General features: G+C 34.0%; 1 protein-coding gene across 1 annotated transcript; it reads right to left on the bottom strand.

Moving 5' to 3' along the window:
- Window positions 1–891: 891 nt before the first annotated feature.
- Window positions 892–11,515, bottom strand: LOC141817323 (glucose-6-phosphate 1-dehydrogenase, cytoplasmic isoform-like). Its single transcript, XM_074704998.1, has 4 exons — window positions 11,472–11,515; window positions 10,976–11,178; window positions 10,294–10,379; window positions 892–934 (listed from the first exon to the last, which is right to left on the bottom strand). Exons 1-4 carry the CDS (start codon window positions 11,503–11,505, stop codon window positions 892–894), a joined length of 366 nt encoding a protein of 121 aa, XP_074561099.1. The 5' UTR covers window positions 11,506–11,515.
- Between the last annotated feature and the right edge of the window lie 1,136 nt (window positions 11,516–12,651).

Genomic DNA, 12,651 nt, shown 5'->3' with positions numbered 1-12,651 from the left:
TGGTCCCGAAGAAGTCTGGCATAATAGTAGTGACAAACGAGAAGCCTGAGTTGATTCCCACCAGAGTTCAGAATTTATGGAGAATGTGTGGATTATAGGAAACTGAATCAGGCTAATAAGAAAAATCACTACTCCTTGCCTTTTATTGATCAGATGTTAGAGAAATTAGCAGACAAGTCCCATTATTGCTTTTTGGATGGGTACACGAAGTATTTTGAAATATGTATCACCCCAAAGGATCAGGAAAAGACAACCTTCACTTGCCCCTTCGGGACATTCACTTATCGACATATGCCATTTGGACTCTACAACGCTCCAAAAACGTTTCAGCAGTGCATGGTGAGTATCTTTGGTGATTTATTAGAGTATTGTATGGAAGTATTCATGGATGATTTTTTTTATTTATGGCTCATCCTTTGATGCATGTTTGGACAGTTTGTCATGAGTTTTGCGTAGATGCATTGAGACTGAATTTAGTTTTGAATTTTGAGAAATATCATTTCATGATCGAGCACGGTATTATTTTGGGTCATATAGTCTCTAAGAATGGCATCAAAGTAGATCTTGTTAAAATTAGTGTTATCTCTTCTTTATCTTACCCCGTATGCGTATGGGAAGTGCGAGTATTTATTGGACATGTAAATTTCTACAAACACTTCATTAGAGATTTTAGCAAAATTACTCTTCCATTGACCCATTTGTTGCAAAAAGATGTGGTGTTTGACTTTGATCAGAGGTGCAAGGATACTTTTGCCCAACTAAAGAAAACACTTGTATCAACCCCTATCATTAGGGCTCCAGATTGGGCACTCCCATTCGAGTTGATGTGCGATGCTTCAAATTATGCTGTAGGAGTTGTCCTAGCACAAAGAGTGGATGGAGTACCTTATGTCATCTGCTACGCTTCAAAGACTTTAGATGTTGCACAAGCGAACTACACCACCATAGAAAAAGAGCTTTTATCGATTGTTTTTGCTTTAGATAAATTTAGATCATATCTGCTCTATTCTCATGTGGTTATTTTTTCTGATCATTTCTACAGCTTTAAAATTCCTCCTAAAGAAGCCAAACGTCAAGCCAAGACTAATCAGATGGATATTTCTGCTCCAAAAATTCGACGTGGAGATACATGATAGGAGCAAGAGGGAGAACTTGGTAGCATATCACTTGAGCAAGATTGCAAGGGATGAAGAGCCCATGTACCGATAGTTGATGCCTTCTCCAAATGAGCAGCTTTTACAGCTGCAGGGTGAGTCCCCATGGTATACAAATCTGGTAAATTTTTTAGTAGCAAATGTTTTTCCCACACAATTTACACAAGCACAGAAAGATAAATTAAGTGATGCAAAATATTATGTGTGGGATGAACCATATTTATAGAAATTTTATAGTGACCAGATTATTAAACGTTGCATTCCTGATTTTGAGTTTTAGTGCTTATTATCATTTTGACATTCTCTTGCATGTGGTGGACACTTTGGTACCCGAGGACTGCTAGGAAAGTTTTGGAATCTGGATTGTATTGGCCTACCCTGTTTCGTGATGCATATAATTTTTATAAATCTTGTGATCGGTGTCAACGAACTGGGAACATAGGACGTAGGAATGAAATACCTCAACAAAGTATGTTATTTTGTGAGATTTTCGATATATGGGATATTGACTTCATGGGTTTATTTTCTATCTCTTTTGAATTTGCATATATTTTATTGGCAGTTGATTATGTTTCCAAATGGGTGGAGGTCATATCCACCAGGACTGATGATTCTTCAGTTGTTATGAATTTTATCAGGTCTCACATATTTTGCAGATTTGGAGTACCTAGGGCGATCATCAGTGATCAAGGTCTCACTTTTACAACAGGCACATGAAGACCCTACTAAGCAAGTATTAGGTATTACATAAAATTTTCACTCCTTATCATCCCCAAACAAATGGCCAAGCTGAGGTATCGAACAGAGAAGTCAAGTTGATCCTGGAGAAGACAGTGGGATCAGACAGGAAAGATTGGAGCAAGAGGTTTGAAGATGCATTGTGGGCTTATCGTACAGCCTATAAGACTAATATAGGCATATCTCCTTACAGGATTGTCTTTGGCAAAGCATGTCACTTGTCAGTGGAGATAGAGCACAGGGCCTATTGGGCAGTGAAAGCATGTAACCTGGACACTAACAAGGCTGGAATGGAAAGGAAACTGCAGCTTCAGGAACTTGAGGAGATTAGATTGGAAGCTTATGAGAACCCTCGCATATACAAGGAAAAGACTAAAGGTTTTCATGACAAACACATCTTATCAAGGGAGTTCTAGATTGGTGACAAAGTACTCTTGTATAAGTCTCGTCTTAGATTCATGAAAGGTAAGTTGAGATCTAGGTGGGAGGGTCATTACATTGTTACTGATACTTTCTCTTATGGTGTTGTCGAGATACAGGAAACTTCTACAGGTAGAACTTTCAGAGTGAATGGGCACCGTCTCAAGAAGTTCCATGAAGGAGTGAATGGAAGGTTGGTGGAAGAAGTGAACCTTAACGACACTATCTACCCAACTTGAAGGGGAGTTATTCGATCTCATCTCTTTTTTGTATATATGTCGTTACTTGTTTTACTTTTGTTTGGTTTAATGTGTTTAGTTGCTTATCATTTTCCGTAATAATTTCCCCCTGCATGACTCCATATCATTTTAGGAATTGTGAAAAACTAGTTAACTTGGTTTGTCAATTTTAGAGGTTCACAGTCATGAAAGAGTTCTTGAATTGCATGTGGTTACGACTTAGTGATGGATTCTATGTTGATAAATTGAGATGATGCTTTGCATATACCTAGTGAGGATTGAGCCTATTTGTCTTTTTTTTGTGTGGCACTTGTGGTGACTGTTACTCTAGAACTTGCTCTAATTCTTTTGAGACCACATTACCATGAGGTTACATATTTTTTATGAAGTTTATTCCATTAGTTCTTTATTGCATTTACTCTCTTTTTGCTAGCATAGGTTATTGAATAATTCTCTTACCATTTGTCATCTTTTCCCTACCATTTATTTCATTTGTTTTTCTTAGGATGTGGGAACTTTGAATGCCAAGATGAGTGTTTTGCCTGGGACGGATAAAAGTTTAAGTGTGGGGGTGGGATTAGATAAATCACCATTGCAAATCATTATGTTTTAATTTTTGTCTTATTTTTAAAGGACCATTTTGTTGTATTTCTTTTTGTTTTAGAGGATAGGATTGAAAAAAATTAGTGCACTTCATTTGAAAAAAAAACTACGGTTTTGAAAAAAATAGTGCACTTTGTTTGAAAAAAAAACTACAATTCTGAAAAAAAAAAATATTTTAACATATGATGAAATTGTTTAAGGATGGATGATAGTAATTTTTTGGTAAAGAACAATTCTTATGTCTCCTATTAAGAACTTTATAGTATAACGTGAGGGGATTTTAGTGTAGAAAGGGATAAGAGTTATTTACTTGTTATTGGATTATCCCATGCTAGCTTGGAATTGATATCTACTGGGCATTATTTTATTGTGCTCATCCATGAAGCATTTCAGTGCTCCCATGTCTTCCACTTCTACTTTGATTTTATTCTATCCATTCTTTTTCATACATACATATTGTCTTTTTCCTTGCTTATGTTTCCTTTGTAATGCTAATAAACCTTCATGATTGTACAATCTTATTCATATGATAGTGGTGAAGATTAGAAGAGGAACAAGCATATAGTAGTGCATGAACCATAAGTAGCTTGAGAGAGCTCCACTATTGCATGATTATGAGAAAGAGCTACCATCATTTATCTTGTGAGGTTTAATTGTCATCGTTCTCAATTTATTCGGGATGGGTTGAAGTCATTATGTTGTTAATCAATATAAGAATTGAATTCTTGAATGTTTGAGTCTTTAAAATTTGGCAATCTTAGGTAACTTATTTTTACAACTTCTTAACATGATGGATATTGTTAGGGTGGAAAGCATTTTTTAGTTTGGTTCACTTGTACGAGACGTGCAAGAATAAGTGTGGGGGATTTGATAATTGAATATGGGACAGGCTAACTTAGGGTTTTATCTCGGTATTTTGATCCTCTTTTGTATCCTAAATTACGTTTCTAGTATATTTTATTAGCTTGGATTTATTTGAGATCTTTATCTTAATTCCTATTGATTTGAGATAATTTATAGTTATTAATTTATTATATTTGATTTTGTAGAAAAATAGGATGAGGATAACAACTTAATGAGAATTGCAATCAAGTCCAATTTTATATGGAAGAAGCACAATTACAAGGATTTCAAATCAAGCTAAAAATTCAATTCAAAAACCCCCAAGGAAAAGCCCAATTTGGAGAAAACCGATCCAGTTCAGCAGTTCAATTCAAACCCGTCCTGTTCAATAGGGGTTTAAATATAGAAATCCAGTTCAGGCAGCGTCGAATCGAACTTGCGCTAGGTTACTCCTAGAATCGCGATTTCCTTCTTCCTCGTGATTTCTTCATCACCGAGACCCCTTTCTTCCCGATTGCGGATTCAGAGTAGAAGACGGCGCCATTCGAAGGTTGACGAATGTCGACGCATCTGCCAAGAGTTCTGCCAGACTAGTCTAGCTCCGGCGAGCAGCTTCTTCACCTCCTCCGGTCGCCTGTTGACTGCCAACCTAGTTAGGATTCCAGTAATCGCCAGTGGTAGGCTGTACTACATCGTATAGGGACTCTGTCGGAGTGGTCCAGCTCCCTCCCCCTCTTGCATCCATCGGAGCAGCATAGGGCTACCCCTCATCGACGTGGTTCGAGAACACAAGGCTGCCCTGTTCGGTTTCGACCGCCTTCAGCCATCGGTGAACTTGAGGTAAAGACTTTCAGTTTCCTTTCTAATCCCCTTTCCGTGGTTACGACAGTTGATTAGGGCAGACAACCAGCGTTCGGATCTTGCATTCTCCGATCGAACTTCGCCGAAGTGGTCCAGCTCCGGCGAAGATCCATCCATTCCAGTCGGTGTGCACTTAACCAATGAGCTGACACGATTGCACTGAAGCAGCATAGGGTCAACCAAGTTCTCTATTCTTGATTCCAAATTGGAAAGATCATAACCCTAATTCCTAGAATTGAATTGAAGACAATAATTTTGCTTTTTGTTTGTGATTAAATCAAAACCCCATGTGTTTGTGAACCTGTTCTTGTTTTGAGGTTGTTTGCAAATGAACTATTCTTGTTCTTGTTTTGAGTCTAATTGAAATTAAATTTATAATTGATTTGAGTTGTGAATTTTGCAAATGAACTGAATCTTGTTTTGAGTTGTGATAATTGCAATTGAACTGTTCTTGTTCTTGTTTTAGGTCTATTGAAATTGAATTGATAATTGGTTTGAGTTGTGAATTTTGCAAATGAATTGAATCTTGTTTTGAGTTGTGATAATTGCAATTGAATTGTTAATTGTGTTGAGCTATGATGTTTTGTAACAGAAATGATAATTGTTTTGAGTTATGAGTTGAATTGAAACCCTAATAATTGTGAAGTTAATTCTTTGGAATGGAATTTGTTAGTTCAGTTAGCAGTTGTAGAAGTGAATTTGGTTGAATGTGTGTTGATAACTTTGATTTAGTTGTAAGTGGTTAATTGAATAAATTGTGAATTTGTGAAAATATTGGACTTTAATGTAAATGTGTCAAATGTTTGGATTTAATTGTGTCAATGTATTAATTATAAATGTATTAATTGGGAATAAGATTGTAAATCTAGTTGTTGTTTGAATGAATTTGTAATTAGGGTGTATAATATGGATTGATTTGTGAATTATGTATAGTTGATGTTCATTATTGAATTTTGTATAGTTGGATACTTGTATGTTAAATTCATTAGTGAATTGTAACCTTGAATTGTTAATAATGGGATTATGTAAATATTTAGGATAAGTATGTTAAGTAGGATTAATATATTCTTGGATTATATTCTTGGTTGGTAATAATGTGCACATGGATGCATTTGATCAATGGTGAATTGTATATTCGTTTGTGTATGTAGTTGTTGTTGATTTCAATAATATTTAGTTAAGTGTGTCCTGATTAAAAGTTGTTGTGTAAAGATTTCTTATTTGCTCCTTGTTAGAATAACTTGTATCGTAATTTCCTACTTGTTGTTAGATATGGCCCCTTTCCCATGATTGAATAATGTTCATAAATAAAAACTCCTTGTCAAGATATCTAATACAACTTTCTATCATTGGTTCCATAAGAAAGATGACCCGGACCTCTACTATCCTATTTGAGTGAAAATTAGAGATTGTGGTTAATTATAAAATATAAATTTTGAATGGTGTACGTAACAAATAAAAAATAAAAGAAAATAAAAACATAAATAAATTTCCACACTCATCAACGCCCACGGGCACACAAGTCGCAGGGATGCCCGCGCGATGCAAGAAAAAAAACTTGAGTAATAATTAAACTTATACTTTTAAACTTAGGTTAATAATGTCAATCAACTCCTAACTATAATAGGATAATCTAAATAAATTTTATCAAAACCTAATAAAACTATTTCATTAATTTAATATAGATATGTATTTATTTATTTTAATTCTAAAAATATATAAAAATTTTTATTTATTTATTTACTTACCATATAGAGGCGCAACAATCTCATATTTTTTCTTTTTAAAAAATTATTTTATTTTTATTTTTATATTTTATTTTTTAATATTTAGATTAAATTTTTATTTTAAATTAATATATTTATATTTAAAAATACTGAAATCATATCGGCATAACACAATTCGATACAGAAACCGTATCGTTCCGGTCATAAAAATCAAATTTCGATACTGCTCGAGATTTTAAACCATGCAAAAGACTAGTAGTAAAATTTGAACTATTATATTATATAGTTAAAACATGTCATTATGAGGCAACCTTAAGAATTTTATAGTACCTTAAGAATGTTTCAAGGAAATATTTATTCATTTTAAGATTGAGCTAAAATCTACAATGTGGGGGTACTCTATTGGGCATGTTCTCAATCCATATGAACTTACTGTGTTCTTGTGGGAGGTAATCTAATTTCTTGTAAAATCAAGAAACAAACTATCACATTGACATTGACAACAAATGAGTATAGAGCTATGATCCTAACAATATGCAAACTTATTTACATCAAAGCAACTAGTAATAAAGTTGGAATGCTCTCACAAAGCGTAAAGTTGTCATCATATAAATATTGATTGTCACTATATTACAATCAAGTTATCATGCACATAATATCTAATTTGGTGTTACATTAGAGAATAAATCATATAGATATTGATTGTCACTATATTAGAGAGAGTGCAATCCAATGAAATTATCACCTCATTTGTTAGCTCTAATGATCAACTAATAGATTAAGGGGCCTTAAATTGGGCATATTTGTATCAATTTCAGTTTCCATAATATATCTAAATTAGCTTGAGAGAGAATCTTAATGGACCTAGGGACTATGCAAATGCTATATACTACCAGATATCTACTTGTAAATTTTGTTGGGTTGCAAGGGTGCAAACATAGTCCCACATCTAAAACATATGGAAAAGATTATGAATTTAAAAGGATGGAAGATATTTCCATTGGTATGATGCCTTTTGGAGAGAGCCCAAGAACAAAGTCATGAGGGTTCAAGCCCAAAGTGGACAATATCATGCCATTGTGGAGATATTTTGATTCTATCGGTACTAACAAGTGGTATCAGAGCAAAGCCGCTCTTCACCGGACTAACCGCCAGAAGAGCCATGATCTAGATCTAACCATGTGGGTTGAATCTTAAACAAAGGAAGTGAGTGATCCCGTGTATGAATCAAGAGGACCAGACACCAGATAGAAAGTCCTAGTTGCGGCTAGGCAAGAAGTCCTAGTAGGTCGGGTGGACCGATGGACAAAAATTCCTGGTGGATCGAGGATTCGGACATCAAACAGAGGTTTTCCATTTGAGGGGGCCTATGGACCTTTGTTTGAGGAGGGATTGTTGGGTTGTAAGGGTGCAAATATAGTCCCACATCTAAAACACATGGAAAAGATCATGAATTTAAAAGGATGGAAGATATCTCCATTGGTATGAGGCCTTTTGGGGAGAGCCCAAGAACAAAGTCATGAGGGCTTAGGCTCAAAGTGGACAATATCATGCCATTGTAGAGATATTTTGATTCCATCGGTATTAACAAATTTTACATTGATGAATAATATATACCGGCAAAGGAAATTACCTAGGGTAATTAACCCTAGTAATTTTCCCATACGTGTCATAAATGTTAGAAATATGATTTGATAAGCCATTCATAATATATAAAATTAGATAGGAGTATCAAAATAAAAATTAAATATCAATTTGTTAACATGAACTAAAGAAAGATCTTGTGAGATACAGACTAAAGTTATATATTAGTTTGGTATGCAAGTGAAAAGTAATTTAGTTATCAAATCTGCTTTTGGATGACTAACTCCAAGAAATCATTGTCTCAAAATGATATACTTTAAAGGAAAGATATTTTTTATGATATTTGGTAGGTAAACTTATTATAGGAATATTGTCTAAAACTAGAGTGATACAAATATTATGAGACAAGGGATACAACATCTCTGACTGTGATGTATATTTTCAAGGATCATTGTTATTGTTTGGGCAAATCACAAGTAATAGAGAAGTCTGCCAACTACTTGAGCTCGCTCAGACCTCAATCAATGAAAATTGGCTAGAGGTGGGCCTAGATGAGTCAACTTCAGCTTCAATGGGGGTAGGAAGTTAGGGTAATTCAACCAAACCACAAGGAGTTCAACCAAATGAAGTGCAGTTGCGGAGGTAGACCTATCAAGTGCTCGAGGAAAACAATTAGTTTAAATGAGAATAGCCCTAAGGTAGATTGTAGTGGAGAAGGGCAACAAGTTTTCACCTGGAATCACCCAAAGTTTAAAATGTTATGGGTTATGATAGCCAATGTTTTAAAAACCAGCAGAATATCGAACCACTAAAGCTACCTCGTATTTGGTTTGATTGACTAAAATAGTTAAGCTAGTTGACTAGGAAAATAATATTATAGATATAATTTATACTTTTATATGTGTAAAACAATTTTTATAAGTTGAATAGATATATTAATAGTAATGGTAAATTCACTTGACGAACTGTGAAAACTCAAAAAATGATGCCATAAGATGAGTTATATTGATATGTACAAAATAATTTATATGAATTAAATAAGCAAATGACAAATTAATGACAAATTATATATATGTAGCACTTAATGGAAACAAAAATTCACAACCAACCTTGGAACTAGTGGAATTCCAATAGAAGTGCATAAACCTCTCACCATGAGACTACTCATTGGTTCTATTCAAATGTACTGGATGTACTAGTTCCCTGTATTATAACCAATATTTTGACTTTTATAACAATTGCTTTAAGCATTAAATCAATGAGATTTGTTGTCAATTCCTAATTTAATCAGTCACACTGGCCAATTTGGTCTGCTTCTAAAACCACTAACTATTTATCAATTAAACATTATACTTCGTAAGATTCAAAATTTCGAGTCGTGCTAGATTTTCGGTTTTTGACTGAAACAATACTATTTTGGTATTGTAACAATGTTCTGATGTATGGTGCCAATGGTGAATTGGTGATGAAAGGAGGAAGAAGATGAAGGAGAAAAAGAAGCAAATATATGCTTAAGTTCGAACTTTGTGTTCCATTTGAAGTAGCACAATTTTGACATTGTCTTATATGAACACAAGCTTAAAAAAGCAATATCATCTCAATTCATCTTAACCTGTATTGAAACATGCAAAGGTTTTCCAGTGTTGACACGATATTCATAGCATGAGTGACACAACAACAAAAACGGTGTTACCCATGTCAAGTCATATTGAGTTTTAGTAATTTATCGAAATGTCGTGCCCTCTAGCATAGTAAACATTGGCACTTGGTTCCCTTTTAATACGCCACTGAATGAGTGTTCTTCTAGTGATGCCAAGATCAAATAGATCTAGCCTATCCATTATTTGGATTTCATTGTTAACTAGAGACACATATCAAACTCCCATTTATTGTCACCTAATCACATGGATGTGTACTGAACCAAATCATTAAATAATTATGGGCACGTGTCAACATTTAAGTATTAAATAATTAAAACAAGAAAACTGGTTTTACTCTCAATGTTGTTCCAATCTTGATGGTTATATGTTGCTAAGGATTCAATATCAGTTACTTCAATCCATGATTTGAACTATAGTAACAATAAATCTGAAGGCAGATCAGAAAGAGGTAAAAAGTACTTACCCATGGATGCGTTCTCTTAATTCGTCATCTGAAAGCTTTGTCCGGGCATAACCAAATATATGCACATCATTCTCTTGTAAGAAGCCCTATTGATACCACACCCAATATGAGTATTATCAAAATACTTGTATCATGAAAAGAAAATTATTCAGAAAATGGGAAAAAAACCTTCTATGTTATTTCTGAACACCTAAAATTTAGTGGCCTTATAAGTCTTTGTAAAAAAATCACAAGAACCACTAATTGACAATCCAACAATATACTTTGTTGGCTGAAACTATCAATATGAATTCCCAACTTTTTATAAAGTCTCCAAAATGAATTTCTACATTTAAACAAAACATATAGTACCTTTGACCTGTAGCCTACAAAGAAACAAAATTCTTAAAAATTGGGGAAAAAAAACCCTCAACGAAGAACAAAGCCAAAATTATTTGTCCTACTTTCTCCATAAAATAAACTAAGAAATCTCATTTATTACTCCAAGGTAGATCAGAGTTTTATTTTTATAACAGAATTGGAGATCAACTGATAAACACAGGAAAATTAAGTTAGTTTTGTGGATAAATCTTCCAAAGAGGAGGTCTAAGATCCATTCATTTATTCAGTTAGGAAACTTATAGTGAATCTATGTAACGTACTGCAATCTATATGATTTCAATGATAGAACGGTGTGACAAACCTGGTTAAAAAGGTGAAAGAGTGCAGGAAATGTTTTCTTCTTTGCAAGATCACCTGAAGCACCAAGCACAATGATGGATAGACATCCAACTTCTCGAGTAACTCTCACATCTTTCTCTTCTGAAAAAGGTACATTCCTTAAACTACTTTCCAATGATTGGTTTCTCAAGGATTCATCAACCACACTGGAACCCATTGAAGTGCCTGAATGAATGCAGGGAACTTTTTTCAAAAAGAAAAACTACTCTGATTACTGTAAAAAAATTGCATAATTAGTTCAAATAACAATAATCTAAAAGGACAGATCAGTTTGTATGATGACAGATAATTTCAGTAGGGCCAGAACATGTTTACTAGGACCAATTTCTTCAAATTAACTGGAAGTTAAAGGAACTCTTTCAGAAATCTATATGATGTGTTTAAGCAATAATCCACATTTACTAGATGTTTATTTTCAAATTTGCAGGGTAATCAATTACCACAGTCAAGAACCTAACCTATACAGTGAGAGGCTTCAATGTACAATCGCATTCAAACTATATATGCAGTTGCATATATATCATCATCATCCTCAATATCACAAAGAGGCAAAACCATTTCAAACAGAAGATGATCACATCATTTGAGTTATCATAACAAGATCAAATGTGTTCCAACGCCAAAAAAAAATAAAATATTTATTTATAAAGAGGGAAAAAACACGTTTTCCACCAAATTTAGATCTCCAAAATGAGAAATCAGTCGATTATATCCGAAAGAATCAGAAGGAAGAAGAGCAAATAGCAGGGAGAAAGAGAGCGGAGAAGAATCACAAACCTGGTAAGTAAGAATCGACGTTGAAGATTGTTAAGCGGTAAGCGAGGGTAGCTCTACCGGCCTTATATCCCAATTTCCTCAGTTGCGGGTCGCTCACTCCGCCAGAACCTCCCCCTCTTAGTATTATTATTATTTTTTGTTTTCGTTTATTTTCAACGAAGAAAGAAGGAATTTAATGAAAGAGCTGATTCTTTGCAACAATAGTGGAGAAATCTGTAGTACCGTTGGTTCTACGACGGCATTCGCTCGATCACGGCCGGCGTCGCGTGACGGGGACCGTTTGCCGTCGCGGTTGACCGTCCATCTTATTTGACTCGACGTCCACCTACTCGCAATATTTTAAAAAAATCCTACATGAGAACGTCGCCGAGCTTTTTCGAGTCAAATCAGTTGAATGGAAAGAATTTTTATATAAAAATATTTAAATTATTTTGACTTAATATAAAATTAAGAAAAAAAATGCTCTTTTTAAATTAATTCATCATTAAAGAATGGCCAATTTTATCAGAATTATCTATAATATTTATTTATTTGAGTCACTATTTCAAATAACTTAAATAAACGGTTTGTTCATATTTTAAATTTGATATTTATTGATGTTTTTTCATTGTTTCTATAAAAAAAAAAAGATTGATTATCTCAATAGTCCTCTGGTCCCACAAATATAAAGAGAGGTTCATTTAGGTCTACAGACGTTAAACATATAACGAGATCGATCTCATATCGTCACATTTTGAAATCAACCCCTGACCTTTCAAAAAATAACCTTAAGTTGTTTATTCTTTTAAAAAATAAACAACTTAAAAAGAATAACCTTAAATATTTCATTCCACATTTCATTAATATACTTAAGAAGAATTA

Source organism: Curcuma longa, unplaced genomic scaffold, assembly GCF_044706935.1.
Source record: "Curcuma longa cultivar G26 ecotype Majalengka, Jawa Barat unplaced genomic scaffold, ITB_CL_G26_1.1 contig_20120, whole genome shotgun sequence".
In the NCBI taxonomy this organism is placed as follows: domain Eukaryota; kingdom Viridiplantae; phylum Streptophyta; class Magnoliopsida; order Zingiberales; family Zingiberaceae; genus Curcuma; species Curcuma longa.
The sequence above is the reverse complement of the archived record's forward strand: the minus strand, read 5'-3'. Positions and strand labels throughout refer to the sequence as shown.

What these genes read in the sequence shown, in the direction of transcription:
- LOC141817323 (XM_074704998.1), bottom strand. Translation starts at nt 11,505, where the DNA reads ATGCGATTGTACATTGAAGCCTCTCACTGTATAG. An exon ending in TGAAGCCTCTCACTGTATAG is followed by an intron (nt 11,179 to 11,471) that starts GTTAGGTTCTTG and finishes GCATTCATTCAG; the next exon opens with GCACTTCAATGGGTTCCAGT. An exon ending in TCTTTCACCTTTTTAACCAG is followed by an intron (nt 10,380 to 10,975) that starts GTTTGTCACACC and finishes TGGTATCAATAG; the next exon opens with GGCTTCTTACAAGAGAATGA.